This window comes from Rattus rattus, chromosome 18, assembly GCF_011064425.1.
Source record: "Rattus rattus isolate New Zealand chromosome 18, Rrattus_CSIRO_v1, whole genome shotgun sequence".
NCBI lineage: Eukaryota > Metazoa > Chordata > Mammalia > Rodentia > Muridae > Rattus > Rattus rattus.
The window spans coordinates 2,565,563-2,584,468 of NC_046171.1; the positions used below are offsets into that span (position 1 = coordinate 2,565,563).

Genomic DNA, 18,906 nt, shown 5'->3' on the forward strand with positions numbered 1-18,906 from the left:
CTTATAAACTGAAGTGACTGTCTCCTCACTGGTAGCATCCATGTGCCACAGAGGCTCTCTGGCTTCTGTCTTATGCCGAACAGAACACGGTCACTTGGCCCTTCCCCACTCAGGCTGCTACCCGTCAGGGCTACTAAATTGTGGTGTGTGTGTGTGGTGTGTGTGTGTCCCATTTCTATCTCTGAGGCCTTAGTTTTCTGGCTACCTCAATAGGTGAGAGTTTCTGCCTTCCATACACTGTTCTTTCTCAAGGCCACCACACCCAAGGACGTTTCTCTCTTGCTGCTCACTGAGGACAGCCACAAGCCAGGAGGGACTCATCTGCCAGACTAAGTAAGTTTCTAATGTTAGCCTTGCACGGAAGCGAGGGATATGGATTCTACGGAATAGAATCATCGACATTATCTCCAGTGGCTTAACCTGTCTGGGGCACATCACCCATGGAAATCAGACCAGGTTAGAGATGATCCAGGATCTTCCATAAGTCTCTGGAAAGGTTTTCAGGTCCTGCCCATGGTGAGCAGCATCGAGAACCCTGGTTCGTTACGGTCACGGGCTCTTGGTTATAGACAGGCCTGGGCTGAGACCTATGGCTGCTTGTAACTGACTGACCTCAGTCACACTCCCTGGCCATCAGCTCTGAAGCCAGCATGACAAAGAATGACATCATAGTCTGAAGGATGGAGCTCATTCAGAGGGCACCACCCAGGTCCTTACCCTCCAACAGGGTCAGCTGTTGGCTCGGCTGTGCTTAGGCGCGGCTCCTACAATTAACCTCTACCCTTGATGGATACAGTGTATCCACACCCCTCCCAAGCCATTCACCGTCATCTTTGCCTCTCTTGTAGCCCTGCTGGGAGGCTGCCTCCAAAGGTCGAAGAACTCGGGGGATATTTAAGAAAGCACATTAATTCTCAATTACATCGCTCTGGTTTAATATTTCAATGATGTCTGCTACGAAAGCCTGGTGTTTATGGGAGAACAAACTCTCACGTCAGACTGCAGTGAGACGTTCTAAAGAGCCAGACTTGGGGCCGATTGGACAATTTCCACCACAAACCTCCCGAGCACAAGGACCCCTCCCTTCCAGGAAGAAAAAAAGGCTGGCTTACTTCCTGAGACAGCTACAAGCCAAACTGTGGCTTCCAACCGACGCACACCCCTCCCCCCCTTGGGAAAGTCTTGAAGGGTACACTGAGTCCGATCTGAAAGTTGTTTCGATCCACCAAATGTGCACAGTACCCTGCTTAGTTACCATTGTGCAAATTCTGCCCCAATGGTTTGAATTCTGCCCCAGTTGTTTGCAAGGTATATAACTCTCTGTTAAAGTCTGCTCAGGGTCGTCTCCCCTTGAAGTGGGAGGACCCTGAGACGGCGGAACTAAACTCTTCTTGCTTTTCCATCGATCACTGCCTCAGTGAGTCTCATTCAAGAGGTCCTGGAAGACGTTCAACTCGGACCTCACAATACAAGGCTCCCACGGACTGATTACCAAAGAAACATTTCAGGGAAGGGCGTGTCCCATAGCTTACGTCAAAGCAGTATCCCTCGCAAAAATTTACAGGGTTATCTTTCAACAAGCTACGCCGAAAATCGATCAGCCTGCTACAACAGTTGGTTAATAAAACGATCAGGGAGATTAACCTCGTCGGTTAAAAGTGTTTGCCTTGGGTTGGGGATTTAGCTCAGTGGTAGAGCGCTTGCCTACCAACCGCAAGGCCCTGGGTTCGGTCCCCAGCTCTGAAAAAAAAGAAAAAAAAAAAAAAAAGAAAAAAAGTGTTTGCCTTTGCAAGCTCCAGGACCTCCGTTAGAGCTCTGGAACCCATGCTGGGGTGAGGGTGGGGGGCATATGGGTGTGGCAGTGGGTGCTTTGGATCCTATCCCTGGGAAAATGGAGACAGGCAGGTCTCTAAGCATAGCTGGCTAGCCGGGTTAGCCTACTTGGTGAGTTCTGGGCCGGTGACTCAAACAAGACAAAACAAACAAGGTGGAATCTGACTGAAGAATGACTCCTCAAGTTGATCTCTTGGCTTCCAAACGCATGTATATACATGCACACCTGCATACACACACACAAGCACACATGCACACACGTGTGTATGCACATCCTCTTTCTCATTCACACACACATGCACATACACAAAAGATCTGATCAGTCAAAAGGGTGTCAGGGCTAGTAAAATGGCTCAGCAGGCATGGGTGCTTGCTGCCAAGCCTGAGGACCTGAGTTCAATTCCCAGGACAGGTACAAGGAACGACCCAACTCCCACAGGACATCTTTTGACTTCCTAATGCACCCTCCCCACATATACATAAATACATACATACATAATACATACACATATACATACATATAGAAATAAAATAGTGGAGCCTATCTTCAGTGACCTAAATTTTTACTCAAAATGCCATAATTTTCTCAAACTTTCACCTATTGAATCTGTTCATGCACTTTGTTTTCCCTCTGGATGCTGCAATAAAGACATTTATACTAGCTGGGTGTGGTGGGACATGTGGTGGAACTCAGAAGTCCGAGACAGGATCACGGCAGAGTTCCCAAGGCTAGCCTGGGTTTCAGAGGAAAACTCTGTCAAAACAACAACAGAAGATGTTTCTGTGTTAATTAGGGGTGCTTGTTTTGAGAGCTGTGACAAAATGCCTGAGAAAAAGAACTAATAAAAGGCTGTATTTTGGCTCTTGGCTTACTAGGTCAGCAGGCTGTCCTTGGCTTCACATTTCTGAGCTGTGGGAAGGCGGGGTATCGTGGTGGGCGGGGCCTAGGCAGGATATGCCCTTGTAAGACCCAACCCCCAGTGATCTATTTCCTCTGGCTAGAGGGATCTTCCAGTGTGTCCCTAGTGTCTATTCAAATCTGAATGGCGTGGTGTTCTCATCTACTGACAGGTCAGAGCCTGCGTATTCTTCTGGAATTCTCTTACTTCCTGGGTGTCACTCAGCCTCAAGTTGACAAGGTTACCCATTCCAAGGCAGCAGTCCCGGAGTTAAAAACAGAGCTGTACTCTCCTCTATTCTAAGCCTTTTGCCTGTTCTTGTGCAGCAGCCCAATACTTTGATTATAGTACCACAAAATGCATTAATTTTTTTATATTTTTATTTTGTTTTATTAAAAAGTTATCCTTGAACACTTTCCTGGCGATTTTCTCTCTCTCTCTCTCTCTCTCTCTCTCTCTCTCTCTCTCTCTCTCTCTCTCTCCTTTTGGTTGTTATTGAAATAGGCTCTCTCTATGTAGCCCTGGTTGTCCTGGAACTCCCTATGTAGGTAGACCAGGCTGGCCTCGAACTCTCAGAGATTGTCCTGCCTCTGCCTCCAGAGCACTGGGATCAACGGACTCCTCTACCACGCCCATCTTTGGGGAATTAATTCCTAAGGAGCATCTTTTCATATAAACTTTAGGATTCTTTTATTTAATTAAAAAAAGTGGCTGGGTGTGACGGCACTGATCCCAGCACTCAGGAGGCAGAGGCAGGTGGATCTCTGTGAGTCTGAAGTCAGCGTTCTCTTCTTGGGGAGTCCCCCAGCCAGCTTGGGGCATGTAGAGAGACCTCGTCTAAAGTGGAAATCTCTGCTGAGGTTTTCCCATGACCACGGGAGGCACTGGAACTTTTCATAAAACAGATTTCCTTGACAGCTCTGGCCTTTTAAAATTTTTTTTTCTGTTTGCCCTGGCACTTTAAAAACAAAAACAAAAACAAAAAAAAAAAAAAACACTTCCAATTCTGTGTGCAAAGAGGTCTGTCAACAATTATCCTCTAAGCCAGCCCCCACCCCTCTCTCCCTCCCTCCCTCCCCTCCCCTCCCTCCCTCCCTCCCCCCTCTTCAGGGACCATGTGATATCATTTCTAAGAAACCATCTATTTAAAGATTCTGCTCTGGCCCAGCCTGGAGGACAGTTCCCCAAAGTTCCCCTCCATTGGGGCATAGACCCCCATCTATCTACAAGCCAGGGAAGACATCTGCCTCAAATAAAGATGGCTGGCTGCAGGCGGAGGATTATGGGAGGGGACAACATTGTCCTCACAGCTCTAGGTTTTTCAGAGTGCTTTTAAAGGTACTATTTTTTTTTAATCAGAGAAAAATAAAAGCAATCAGTGATAGTTGAGGCGAGTGTCACTCTGATTGACCTGGCATCACTTGACAAATGAGTCACGGTCACTGGGCGAATCACGGCCCATTCTCAGTCGGGGTCCAGTAAGCAAATGTATTCCAGTTTTGTTTATAACCTTCTGGGAAATACAGACTGCAGATGGTGACTCACGGGGTCCCTGATAGAATCATCCCCGTTCCTTGACTCATTTGTGTCATTTAGAGCGGGAGCTGCAGGCTCTGTGAAATCTAAATTATAGGTAGAGACAGCTTTGTCTGCCTCAGGAGGTAAAGCAGCCTTCATGACTTAACATAAGGGCATTGCACACAGAGGTGCACTGGAGAGTCTAGGTGTTAGATGCTGACCGTATGCAAGCTGTTAGCTGCCCTGGAGACTCCTGGGCAGCCCTGTTAAGAGAAGAGCCCAGGGGCTAGAGTGATGGTTCAGTTGTTCTGAGCACTGACTACTTTTCATAGGACCCTGGCTCAGTTCCCAGCATCCTTTTGGGCAGCTTACAATTGTTCATAATTCAAGGTTCAGGCTGAAGCCAGTTATGCATTCAATGTGTATACATACACATAGGCAAAACACTAGATAAATCTTTAAAAAATAGTAAGAGGGCTGGAGAGGTGGCTCAGTGGGTAAGAGCACTGAAGCACTGAATGCTCTTCCAGAGGTCCTGAGTTCAATTCCCAGCAACCACATGGTGGCTTCACAACCATCTGTAATGGGATCTGATGCCCTCTTCTGGTGTGTCTGAAGACAGCTAGCTACATACACATACATACTCATATACATAAAATAAATAAGTAATTCTTTTTTTAAAAAAATAGAAACGAGACCCTGGAGCCAGAGGACCAATGTAGAAGACACCAAGCTTGCTTATTCCTGATGATACCCCTGGGCCACTGTGAGGACTGTATTAGAAAGCAAACACAAGCACTTGGGACCATTGGGTATGGGGCTCTGGTTCAAACTAAGGCATCTCCTCAAGAAACCTAGAGGTCCTAATGTCACTTCTGCATACCTAAGGCAATGGAATTTGACCTTGACCTGTGTTCATCAGAGTCCAAGGGCAAAGTCCTGCCCTAGAGACCCTCCAGTGTCGAGGCCCACCTCACTCACCATACCTGTCCCACAGGCAATGACTCATGGTCACACTCTACTCTCTACCTGGTACTGGACGTGGTCCCTCACCCACCACGTAGACCTAACCTTTCCAGGTCAATCCTGGAAGCCCTAGCGAGGCCCCCTGACTCTGATTGATCCCACATCTTCAGCGCTCACCCCCTGTAGGGGTGGCCTGATGTTTGTTTTCTGTGTTATCCCTCTGTCAGGAGCTAAGCGTGAATTCTCTAGGCAGAAAGAGTCACAGAGACAGCATTCCGATTTCCAGGGCTGATGTCAGAGCCCTTGTCACATGTCACACGTCAGAGCTTTTAAAGCCACCCACTACTTTCCTACCCCCAGTCCTCTTTGAAAGACCTTCTTTCTTGAAGCTCTCCAAGTGCTTCCACAGCAACTGCTGGCTACCATTTACTAGCATCTTCTTAGGGAATGAATATACTGGAGAAGGCACACAGGACCCCAGAGGCAGCAATCCACATTGTTTCCTGTACTGGAAACCTTTCTGGGGCAGCTAGCCCAGCTCAACTGGGAAGTCCATAACTCCAGAGTCTGGGACCAGGTCCCTGCCGACTGCTGGAAGGCAAGCAGGGAACAGAGCCATAAATAGGCTGATCTTGGCACCGGGGAGCGTCTTTGGTTCTTCTACAGTAGTCAAAAGCCATTCATTTCTGCAGTCAGCCCACATACAAATAAGGTGGGGTGAAAAACATACCCGATTCCTTTCCTGTTCTGATGGAAACGGATGACTTGATGGCTAGAAGGATACCTGTTCCCTAACTGTCACCTGCTCTCCCAGGATCCCCAGTGTCTGTACTACAGAGACTGCTCAAGAGAGGGGTCAAATGACACCAAGAGTAGGAGCCACTTGGGGAAGCATTTAAGACTGGATCTACTAGGAAAGAAAACCCAGACAACACAATCATTTAACTAAGTTTGGGAATTCTGGAACCATAGTCCAACCCAGTAGTGCCTCTGAGGGGATAAAGCCTGAAACATTGTAAAGATTTGAGTTCCTTAAAAAGCAAAGCAAGATCAAAATGTAACAAAAAGGCTCCACAACTAAGATGCTAGAGTAACTTGTCTCTAGCAATCCCCGCCCACTTCCTCCTCCTCCTCCTCCTGCAGATGCCAGCCAAGCCAGGTGTGTGAAGATCTCTTACCTTCACTATGCTGATAGGCTTTCGGGATAAGTGGAAGCTTGCGTAGAGCAGAAACGTCAGCATAAAAATGAAAGCCCGATACCTGGAACACATATAATAGGAGCATGAGAGGTGCCATGCTGTGTTAGTCCCACACCGGTCCCATTTACAATCTCACAAGGACAGGTAGCCTTGAGCCCTGACCTCCCACTCCAGTGAAGGTGCTAACAGCCAATGATCTTAACAGCTGTTTTCTCTCAACTCTAACCCTTCTCCATAGAAGGAACCTGAAAAGCCAGTGAGAGGGGCTATTCTCTGAAACCCTGACTTAGGGCCCCTTGCAGACTTTTAAATACAGCTTGCTCTAATCAGACATTTATGGTTACGTTTTTGCTTTTGGTTTTTTGTTTTTGTTTTTCTCTCAGAAGCCCTGTAGGAGCTAGGGAAAAAAGCCAACATCTTTTGCTTCCCACCCCTCCCACCCCCAATATGTGAGACCCATGTCCCCACAACAAACAGCTCTCTAGTGGATTCCGCCTGGAGGGGTTCTACAATTCAAGCCACGTCTGACACCAATCTACATAGTAATAGTGTCAGACCCCAGGGTTGAGGGTCCCACCCCACACACAGCCCTCACTAATAAACTGACAACTGATAAAGTGGGGTTCCTACAGGCCCTGGTGCTTGTTCAGTTAGTTTGCGTGTGAGTGGCTATCCACACCCAGAGAAACCCTTTCTCGAGGTCACCATTTGCTATAAAGCCCACAGAGCCCTGCTAGGGTGGCAAGAATGAAGACGTGCTGCAGGGACACTTGTCTCCCCCTGACTGGGAGACTTTTGAAACCATGAACAAGAAGCGACCATCTCTGCAGGATGCTTATGACCAGAGAAGAGACGGTCTAAAGCCTGGGCCAGTCAGAGTGGGGAGCTCTGCAAGGGAGAGTTGGCTCCGTGAGTTAAAGGACCTGACAACCTCAGCCTGAGCCCCGAACCCACAGAGTTGAAGGTGGGAGATTCCATCAGAGTCACATTCTGACTTCCGCTCTCACCAGTGCAGGTGTTGTATTCACACTCACACACACATAAACAAAACGAATAAAAAGATGTTTTTAAAAAAACAACTGGGGGCTGGGGATTTAGCTCAGTGGTAGAGCGCTTACCTAGGAAGCGCAAGGCCCTGGGTTCGATCCCCAGCTCCGAAAAAAAGAACCCAAAAAAAAAAAAAAAAAAAAAAAACAACTGAAAAAAAAACAAAAACAAAAACAAAAAAAAAACCAAACAACTGGATTGGAGCCCGTCCCCCCCAAAAAAGCCCCCCCCAAAAAAACACCCACATTTCCAGACTTTATTAAAGATTCCGTTTGAGGGTTAGGGATTTAGCTCAGTGGTAGAGTGTTGCCTAGCAAGCGCAAGGCCCTGGGTTCGGTCCCCAGCTCCGGAAAAAAAAAAAAGAACGAAAGAAAGAAAAAAAAAGATTCCGTTTGAAATGAAGAAGGCGGGCTGGAGAGATGGCTCAGTGGTTAAGAGTGCTGACTGCTCTTCCAGAAGTCCTGAGTTCAAATCCCAGCAACCACATGGTGGCTCACAACCATCTGTAATGGGATCCGATGCCCTCTTCTAGTGTGTCTGAAGACAGCTACAGTGTACATATATAATAAATAAGTCTTAAAAAAAAAAATGAAGAAGGCAGGGTAGTAGTCCTGTAGAAGGAAAAAAAGGGCCAAATTCACATTAAGAAACTTGTTTCTGGGGCTGGAGAGATGGTTCAGCTGTTAAAAGATAAGGCTCACAAACGAAAATATAAGAAACTTGCTTCTGAATAAGGAACTGTCTGAGCTCTCTTCTCTCTGGGGGAAACCTGAGTTCTTCCAGGACCTGCCGTCCAAACCCACCAGGTGACAAGAAGAAAAGGAAGCACTTAGGAGACAGAGCTGGGACTGCCCCACCAGGGACAGGCTGTCTCTTGCCGTCTCTGCCTCTGTCTGTCTGTCTGTCTGTCTGTCTGTCTGTCTGTCTGTCTCTGAAAGCCTCCCTACAGCAGAACAGAAGGTACTTTCCATCCTTTGGCTGAAGCTGCCCTGTGGCCCATCCCCTGATGGCCTGAGGCTGGGTGTGAGACTCCACCCACTGACCCCCAGTAACCCCATTCTAAACTCCAGCTTACAGCTGGACTCTAGCTCCTCTCCAGGTCCTCAACCTGTGCATGGATGTCCCTCTAGAGCCTCTCAGTTTGACTCGGGAGCCTGGGATATCTTCCAGTGGCCCCTGCCCAAGGCTGCATGGCTAAGGCTTTACCTAGCAGGGAAATGACTCATGGCTTTAGGCTCTGTCTGTCTACTCCACTGCTGGAATTGAAACTCCCCATAGTGAGTGATAAGGGTTGAGGAGAGCCCAGCCCGGACAAACTACATTCCTCAGTCTCAGTAGGTTTCCGGCAAGGAGATGTGAGGATGAGGAGATAGTAGCTTTCAGCCCCAATTTCTACCAGGCCCTTCTGCAGGTGGCCCTGGGAAGGTGGCTCTGGGAAGGTGGCTTGGGAAGGTGGTGTGGAGGACACAGGCAAAAGGGCTCCTCAGGACAAACCCTCATTCATGCTGGTGAAGTCATGAATGGATCCTTCAGGAAGAGAGAGCCTCACTGAGTCAGGGCTTCTCGGGTGAGCTGGAGTCAAAGGTCAATGAAGAGCAGGCAGGATTTCCCTGAGGCAGAAAAAGGAAGCCTTATCTTCAAGGGGCTGGTGCCGAGGCCCCGCCTACTTCCTCCATTTCCAAAGTCATTCTTCTTCCTTCCTTTTTCCTCAGCTTCTTAGAGGAGCTGGGTGTGGATGGGAGAGGCAAGGGCTGCTGATTGTCCTTCACCTTCCTGGAGGGTCTGCAGGTAATAGCTGTTCTCAGCTAGCGGCCATCTTGCCCTGCCTGGCCTCAGGGAGAAGAGGCTCCTGTGTGTTCCTGGTGAGGTCCCTTAGGATTCTTCTGTAATTCCCTCCTTCCACTTGGTAGCTTTATAGACATCCTTGTCACCATTTGTAAAGCAGGAGTTTGAAGTCGTCCCTTCTGCCAGACCATTTCCCCCCCAGACAGGAACAGGGTTTCCGAACATCATTTTATTCAGAAATAAGCTTCTGAAGACGTAATGGGTTAGCCTGGGGTCTTGTCAGGTTAGGATGGCCCTAAACCCAAGGACTAATGTCCTCCTCTGAAAAGAAGAGGCTGGACATAGTGACACGGGCCTTTAATCCCAGAATTCAGAGGGCAGAGGCAGATGGATCTCTGCGAGTTTGAGGCTAGCCTGGACTCTAGTGTGGGTTCAAGGATAGCCAGGGCTAGAGTGAAAAAGCAAAAGCCCATGCAGAGACAGCAAGGAGGAAGGAAGTGTGGCCACAGAGACGGAGGCCAGCGTGATGCAGCTGGTACCAGAGATACTGCAGCACAAGGACCTGAAGGAGGAAGGAAGAGGTCACCTGAAACCACCACACGGCCATGACCCTACTGCACTTTCAGCTTGACCCCTCAGCCTTCCAAGTTATGATGGATCCGGTTCGTGGTGCTTTGTTCCGGGAGAGGACCAAGTCTTTGGCTTTAATGTGATGCTACAGGTGGGCTTGGAAGATGAGGTAATGGAAGAGAAGCCATCGGGCTCTGCATTTTCTTTCCAGGGCCCCCTTATGCAGATATGACAAGCGGTTCATGCCAATACAAGAATGGAGCCTGGATTAGCCCCAGTTTCAAGCAAAAAGCTCACATCCCATTAGCCAGCTCGGGGCTTGGATGCACCCCGGACTCTCCTCGGGGGTTATCGCTTATATTTGACACTGTAACATAACACTATCATCTATGCCACTCAAGAACCAGTAAGGTTATAACAACGACAATAACCAAAAATCACATCTCCCTCTACCCCCAATAACCCTCAAAATATTTTAAGACATGATTTTTGTAGGGCTGTACCATTGCCATCTGCTTACTGAGAAGGAGATCTCTGGGGAGTGGGCTGTGAGGCTTCCGGACTGGCCCCACTTCCTGTACCACTAAGATCAGAGCAAGTAGCCTCAGGCCCTTCTCATGGTACCATCCATGATAGGACTGGCTAGCAGGGGAGACTGTACCCTCAGGCATGCAGAATAAGCCCTTCCTATTTAGGTGGCCTTTTTTCCCCAGGTATTTGGTTACAAAAATGAAACAAATAGCTAATAGTATCCTCCCGTGTCAGGATCCTCAGAGAAGCAGCAGCAGGGAGCAGGGCTGACAAACCTCCTCGGGTGGGTTGGAGTCAAAGGTCAACGAAAGGTAGGTTATTACAGAGACACTGGGATATCAACCGGTCTTGGCTCAGTCACGCAGGGATTCAACACGCACTTTTTAGAGGAATAACTCGTCAATGTGGCTGGTTTAGAAATGAACCCAAACCGTTTCTGAACTCAGAAAGCCATGCAACCAGATATGGAAGGGAGGTTGTATCTTTGTTAGAGCCTTGGTCAGGAGAGTCTGATGCCATTGAGACTGTCTTAGTTAGGGTTTCTATTCCTGCACAAGCATCAGGACTAAGAAGCAAGTTAGAGAGGAAAGGGTTTATTCAGCTTACACTTCCACATGGCTGTTCATCACCAAAGGAAGTCAGGACTGGAACTCACACAGGGCAGGAAGCAGGAGCTGATGCAGAGGCCATGGAGGGATGTTACTTCCTGGCTTGCTTCCCCTGGCTTGCTCAGCTTGCTTTCTTATAGAACCCAGGACCACCAGCCCAGGGATGGCACTGCCCACAATGGGCTGGGCCCTCCCCCCTTGACCACTAGTTGAGAAAATGCCTTACAGCTGGGTCTCACAAAGGCATTTTCCACAAGTGAGGCTCCTTTTCTGTGATAACTCCAGCTTGGGGTCAACTTGACACACAAAACCAGCCAGTACAGAGACGAACATTGTTCACCTAAGATCCTGCCTACCTTGGCAACAGGTCTGTTTTCCACACTAAGGAGAGACTATGAATCTTGTAGGAGCATACTATGAGATGACGGGGCTGGTCCTAGGTCCCAGCTTCCAGCCCCCCCAGATTTGGAGGCTGGCTTCCTAGGGAAGGAAGCATGGGCCTGCTCCAGGGACTCGTGGACTGTGACATGTTTGAGGAAACATCAGGTGCTATTCTGTCGATGGGCCATCGTCTACTCCAAGGATCAATTATTTGAAGTCTCAAATTGTTGACCTGGTCAGCAAGCAATAGTCCCTCTGGGTTTCACTCATGGCTTTGTTTCCTGGTACCACAAAGCCTACTGCCCATCTTCTGCAGTCCCGGCCCATTTTCTGTGGTCCCTGCCTATCTTCTGCTGTCCCCGCCATCTTCTGCAGTTCCTGCCAGTTGAGGCATGAGTATGTCTCTGAGATGCTGGCTCCTGTCAGTGAAAGGAGTCAGACAAAGGAGACCAGGAGCCAGCTGTGCAAACCTGTTCTGGATCTCCAGGATCCCTTCTCATTACATCCCCACATGCCTAGTTCCTTCTCCCCCATAGTATCTTTAGCCCCTCCCCTCCCAGCCCCACAAGCCAAAAAACGCACTGACTTTCCAGCTCAACAAACATCTGCTTATCCAAAACGAGAGACCATCCATAAAACATGCGTTTGAACCTTTCAGCGACTCAGGGTCACAAAGGATAAAGCCAAGGGACATTTCTAGATCTAAAGGAGGCAAAAACCACAAGATGGGGAGACGCAGTGTTGTGGCCCTGTGTCAGATCCTGGATGAGAAGAGGAACTGCCAGAGATCTTGCTGGACACTGGATGTGGCAGATAACATGACCACTGATTAGAGGCTTGGACCAGGGCTTCACGCTTTGCAAGCACCCTACCACTGCCACACACACACACACACACACACACACACACACACACACACACACACACACACACACACACACACACACAGACAGAGAGAGAGAGAGAGAGAGAGAGCGCGAGGGAGGTGCAGAGACGGGTAAACAGTAAATAGTAACCACCATCTATTTATAAAACAAGCTAAAAGTCTCCCAGTAGAAGTGTTTAAAGGGGTGTGTGGCTAGAGTCTCAGCAGGCCTCAAAGGAAAGCCACTGACGGATGCCATCTGCAAGTGGTTTCAAAGCCACCCTGTGACCTTTTGGAGCCCAGTGGTCTTGTGTGAAGCCTTGAGTAGATTAAAATGAGTCTGTATAGAAGACTGGGTGGAGAGTTGCTGAGTTCCGGAAGCCTCTTAGGAGCCTCAAAGCAAGCTTCCAAAGATTTAGAAAACTAAGTAACTAAGTAACTAAGTAACTAACTAACTAAGTAACTAACTAACTATCACAAACAAAACCTTCTGTCTCCCAGAAGCAACCAGAAAGGCTAGGAGACTTCTCTATCAGCCGCAACAGATAAAATCAGTTCCCACGGGGTTGGGGATTTAGCTCAGTGGTAGAGCGCTTGCCTAGCAAGCGCAAGGCCCTGGGTTCGGTCCCCAGCTCCAGAAAAAAAAAAGAAAAAAAAAAAAATCGGTTCCCACTACCTGTGCTCTTAAGAACTTTTTTTTCCTTCCCAAAAAATCCGTGTGTTTTCCTCCTCAGTGGCCTTTGCCATGTCTCCTATTAAAGACGATAATGAGCCCCAGGTTCTCCATGGGCCCTCGGGCGCACATTTCTCTGCGAACCTCCATGAACACGTGATACAAATCTTTTTAGTCTCTCGTTCACCTGTCTCTTCGGTTTAACCTGCTTGTGCCCAAGCACTCAACATCAAACGGGAGGAGAAGGGCGGAGGCCTCAGCTCAGCGCCAGAGTGCTTAATCTAGTACGCACCAGGCCCGGGATTCGAACCCAGCACCACAAAAATAAAACATGAGGAGAAAGGGGACCTTTTTTTTTCCCTTCCTGACAGACTAGGAGAAGGGTGGAACAGAGCTTGGGGAGCTCCACTCTGCATCACCCCCCGCCCCCGCCCCCTTAAGGAGGATGGCAAGACTGGGTCCCCCTGTGAGGCGGCAGAGTCACAGAGCAGCCAGGAGGGACACCCTCCCTTGTGGCATTCTGGTCTGTCGATTTCACCTCTGCTCTGTCCCATCCAGTTAGGCCACTCATCCGGAACCAGAGGTGCCGGGCCTTACTTCATGAGCACCATTTCGTAATCCTGCTCACGGCAGGTTGTGGTGGTTTAAATGAGAAATGTCCCCTTACCGGGCTCTGGCATCTGAACACTTGGTCCCTTGGTGGTGGTGGTATTTGGGGAGGTTTGAGTGGTACAGGTTTGCCAGAGGAAGTTGGGTTTAGACACCCCCCTCCACCCCTATCCTCGCCCCCACCCCCATTACTAGTCTCGCCTGCCACTTGCTTCTGTGTGTCTCGGCCGAGATGGTCTCTAACTCTCTGGAACCGTAAGCCAAAACAAACCCTACCCTCTCTAAGTAGCCTGGACCCTTGTTGTGTTCTACTGCGACGGGAGGGTAACAGACCAGTGTTATTCTCTCTGTGAGAACGGTGGGTTATTCAAAAAGTCACCCAAACTACCCAGAAGTCCAGATGCTGTCTGTGGTGTCACCACTGAAACACAGACCTCCTGAGGGCGACAGGTCACAGCAGCCACCATTCACTAGCTATGGGAAAGACGGACACCCATGTTCCGTAACAGAATATGAGTTAAGAAGTCACCAGATGCCCACTATTGTTCTGTCCCCAAAACATACTCCAGAGGACAGACCATCACCAGAGCTTACCATTGATCCCTGGAGAAGGAGATGATGAAGCGGACGCCCACGGGGAGCGGAGCCATTTATGTTGCCCCCTGACCTCAGTCGGTGCTCTAGTCCGGAAATCAGCCACTTGAGAAACGGGTTAAAGTTGTTCTGACAGCCCTGCGGTTCACACGGCCCGGGAAGCAACCTCAGATGGGTTCTACTGGGTCCTGTCCCCTCTTCCTTCCATCAGGGAGATGAGCTCTACGGGAGAAAGAGAGGCATTAAGAATCCGTGACCCTTACAAGAGTACTTTGGAGAGACACTGGCAGGCACCGGTCATTCTACAGAAGGGGAGATGCTACCCCACGCCTAACCAAAGGCCACACTGCGGATACCAGAGGAAGCTCGCACCACGGGTGCCTCAGGGAGGTTTGCTCATATTGGAGGTCACATGATGCTCTAATGATTCCTGCAGGGAAGTGGGCATTCATCTCTCCGCCTTTAGGGCTTCCAAAGATGAGTCTGGCCACGAAACATATGTCTATGTCCAGTCACATGGGCATCTATCAGAGCACGGGGCGGGCACTAGGCTTGTTCACTTCATTACTCCCCAGTCAGGCTTCCTGTGAGCCTTAGCAATTGAGGACTATGGCCTGGGCAGGATGACAGAAGGGACCAGTCATCAGTTGCTTAGGTCGTGGGTCTGCAATTGAGTCTGACACGGCTAACAGGGAAGGGGTGAATTTCCCATGTGCCACTGTGGTTCCCTCTCCTGTGAGCATGCTCTGAGAACTGGGCTGAAGAGGGGCAATTCTGGAAGGGGCAGAACAAAGCCTTCGTACTAATAAGGAGTCCAGCCCTCCGGAAGGCACGTCTCCTATCCTGAGCCCAAGCCGCCCTCAGGACATATATTCTAAGGCACTGTAGATTTCCAAAGTGGAAAATACTTCTTCATCTATCTCCTCCTTTCCTCTGAGCTTTCCACAGCCGCGTGCATTGGTCTGAGGTTTGGCTTGGTAGTGGAACAGCAGGGCGGAGACTCTGGGTTCCAAGCCTAGCAGGTCACATAAACACAACCAATAAACTCCAAGAGACCAGCCCCAGAACCATCATAGAGGTGTGGAGGCCCTTGCCACCTCAGCTAGGAGAGCTCTATCTTTCCCAAGGGCCCACGGGGGCTTAGCAAAGGTCACTTGTTCCTGACCCTACACAGATCTGCAGTGATGGGCCACTAGTCCACCTGCTCCCTTAACTTCTCCAGCTAAAAGACAAACTAATAATGGCACAAGCAACGAGACCCAAAGACATGGTCTCAGGAAGGCCATGGCGTAGTAGACAGTCCATCAGTACCAGTGTGAGTGGTTCTGTAGGTGAGTTTCAGGGAGGGCAGGGTTTCCCTGTCCCATATCCCAGCTCAGGACAAAAGCAAAGAACTCAGTGGGAGTCAGCCCAGTGACTTAGGCCTGGTGATCTCAGCACTCAGGAGGCTGAGATAGAAGGTCCATTTTGAGTTGGAGGCCAGGCAGGGTTACCTCCAGACTAAACCAAAAGTTGGGGGACGTTGGCTCAAACCTCCATAAGTAAATGGTATCTTCCAAAGAGGGGTTTGCTCAGAATGAGTTTGTTGGGCTTGGTCCTACATGTGCTTCGAATGTACCTGTGAAGTAATTCTGCTGCGGTTTGATGGTTTTGACTAAACGATTTGTTTTCAATTGCACAGGGCTTAAAAAATAGCAAGCCAGAGTCCATTCCCCCTCCCCCTCCACTAAAATACTGAAAATTTCACCCCTGTGACCAGGGAAACCAATCTGTCATATCGAGGTGCAAAAACACCCAACAGCAAAGGCCCTAAAGAGTTGCGGGGGGTGGGGAGAGCTCCTGGCTTCTATAAATAATGTTAGCGATTTCACCACCGAGCCGATGATGTAGCCCGGTGGGGGTTGGGTATCCATTCTTGAAAGAAGTGCACTGGAGGATGGACAGATGTCAAGTCTACATTTAGGGGGTTGAGAACTCTGCTTAACAAAGTCCCTTTTGGGGCTGGAGAGATGGCTCAGTGGTTAGAGCACTGACTGCTCTCCCAGAGGTCCTGAGTTCAAATCCCAGCAACCACACGGAGGCTCACAACCATCTGCAATGGGATCTGATGCCCTCTTCTGGTGTGTCTGAAGACAGCAACAGTGTGCTCACATAATTTTTTTTTTTTTTAAAGTCCTTTTCTTGCTGGCCTGGACAGCATCTCTAAAACTTGTTCCCTCAAAATTCCAGGTCATGAAGGCCACTGACATAGCCTCCTGGAGCCCAAGGCATAGCTTGCCCTCTAAGGCAGCGGTTCTCAGCCTGTGGGTCTTGGCCTCAACAGGGGTGCATATCAGATATTACCAATCTTATAGGTAGCAAAATTACAGTTATGAAGTAGCAATGAAATAATTTTATGGTTGGTGGGGTCACCACAACATGAGGTATTGTATTTAAGAGTCACTGCATTAGGAAGGTTGAGAACCGCTGCTCTAAGAGGAGAGATGAGGGGTTGGGGATTTAGCTCAGTGGTAGAGCGCTTGCCTAGCAAGCGCCAAGGCCCTGGGTTCCGGGTCCCCAGCTCTGAAAAAAAAAAAAAAAGAAAAAAAAAAAAGAGAGAGATGAGAGGTTAGCCCAGCTAGGTGGTCTTCACACCCAGGCGTTTCATTTCCCTGGGGGTACCTTCTCAGGCACGAGGACACTTCCTCCTGCCTATCCCTGAACAGCAGGGGAGCACGTGACTTGGCTGGCAGGCTTCGGCGCAGATCCCGAGCCCGAGAAAGTAGTTAAAGTAGTTTTTAAATGTCACCTCTTAGAAGCACCCAGAGAACGTCAGGCCATTAGAGAGAAGGATAAGAAGGCAGTGTTATTACTGGACAGGGTGAGGAGAGCAATTAGGAGCTTTTCCTTGGTGAGGCAGCACCCCTACCAGGCTCAGGAGCACACGGAGAGCTTGGCCAAGAGCTGAGGAACAGACACCCCCTCGATCCTCCCAGCACTGAGCTACCCAGAACCCATCAACTCCTCGAGGAGACTCAGGAGTGGGTGGAAGTTAGCAAACGCAAGAGTAATGGCCCCAGGGGGTTTTCTAGGCTTTAGCACACAGGCAAAAATCAGAGCAGCCTAAGGCAACATCTCAAAATTATGGCACCTTTTTTGAAAGGGCAAACCTGAGAACCAAACTCCCTCCAACAGCTTCACGAGTTTTGTTTTAAACCAAGACAAACTATAACTCCTCCAATCGAGCACTTTCTAGGCTTTTAAAGGCTCCATTTCCCATGGGAGATTAAACAGAAACGGTTGGTCAGAATTCGATCCACCATCGCTCTTAGCCCACTCACAACAAAAACGCACCCCGGAACCAGACCTGTAAAAAGACTCCCAAGATCACAAGGTGCAAACGGGACTACCAAGGGAGGGAATTCTGTGTAAAGCCGGAATAACATATTTACCAACTCGCCCAACTTCATGCAACTTAAGTTCCAGGACGAACAGGCAGTCAGGGAGGGAGGCAGCCACCAGGCAGGTGCATGGAACTCTGAAGACCAGGAAAAGGCACCTTAAGGAATTTAAATCTAGAGCTAGGGAAGAGTCTTCCGTTCAAATGCAAATCTTTACCTGCGAGTCGCCAAGATCTCTGGATGAACCCTAAGTGCTGGAGGAGTAGTGCGCGCAGCTGGGGGACTTTTCCGGTGGTTTAAACCCTTTATTACAGCCAGACCGTGGCTGTCACTGCGTTGGCCACAGAGCCCGGCTCCGGGAAGCAGTTCCTTAGCAAATAAACAACCCAGGAGCCCAGGGTGCTGGCTGAGAGCTTTCCCAAGGGCTTTGCGAGCGGACTCCTCCCAGGTCGTACAGCCGCTTGGCCGGGTGGTGAAGGCTACAGGCACGCCCACGTCCCCAACGCGCGGCTGCAGACAAAGCGCTGGGTCTCCCGCAGGCGTCTTCTCACAGCTGTCACTTGCGGCCTGGGGCGGGGAGGGGATCTAGCATCACAGCTAGGCGACCCCAGCCCCCCAGGCCTCGGGGAACCTTCCGCTTCCACTTTCCCTGGGAACTCAGCATAGCCAGCACGGGATCGCCCCCGCACTGTCGCTCAAGGCCACTCTAGGAGCCTTTACTTCAAAGACGTCCCATTCTAGGAAAAGCACTTGGTTAGTCCCCGGCTCTCCAGCCACACAGCAGAGGGAGCCCAAACTGCGGAGAGGCCGAAGCGGGGGCGCAGGGCGCGGGCCCGCGGCAGGTGCGTGGCGGCTGGCAGGTGCGCGCCGCTGGGGAGGGTCCTCCGTTGTCCCCGCGCCTACCTGCACTCCGCAGCCCGCGTCGTGCGCTTCCTGCCGTCGACTTCCTGGAGCGGCCGCCCTTTCACTTTCCCGGCCCCTACGAACGCCGGCCCAGAGCGGCTCCTCCCTCTCCCGCGCGCCCCCTGACCCCGGCCCCGCGCGCGCCCAGGGATGCTCAGATCGCACACTGCCCGGGGATGCTCAGCTGGGGCATCCTCCTCTAGCTGTTCCTGGGTCTCCACACCTGCCTGTCATGCCCTCCTAGGCCCGGTAGGACGCCCGGCTCTTCCTGGCATGATGCCCAGCAGCCAAACGTCGGCTCCCAGGGGACCTCAGCACCATCAGGCTTTTGTCCCCAAGGCGGACCTTACTAATGCCAGCGAAAAGGACAAGTTCCGGGGTAAAGATTTGCTCCCTCGGAGTCCTGAACTGAGGACGGCCTCTCTCGGCCTACCGCACCAAGTGTCAGAGTCAAGAGCACTGGCATGCTACAAAAGGAGCGGGCACACGCCTGGTACCGCACCTGGGCCAGTGTGATAAACCGCTTGCATAGTTAGGTCCTGAAG

The 18,906-nt window shown here is 50.1% G+C and overlaps 1 protein-coding gene across 1 annotated transcript in view; it reads right to left on the reverse strand.

Annotated features, from left to right (window-relative positions):
* Nucleotides 1-18,573, reverse strand: part of Slc37a1 (solute carrier family 37 member 1) — a 55,133-nt gene extending 36,560 nt beyond the window's left edge. The window contains exons 1-3 of the mRNA XM_032888449.1: nucleotides 17,676-18,573; nucleotides 14,079-14,300; nucleotides 6,395-6,476 (exon numbers count right to left, since the gene is read on the reverse strand). Coding sequence (XP_032744340.1) covers nucleotides 6,395-6,476; nucleotides 14,079-14,134 — 138 coding nt within the window. The 5' untranslated portion in view covers nucleotides 14,135-14,300; nucleotides 17,676-18,573. The remainder of the gene's footprint in view (nucleotides 1-6,394; nucleotides 6,477-14,078; nucleotides 14,301-17,675) is intronic.
* Nucleotides 18,574-18,906: the final 333 nt, after the last annotated feature.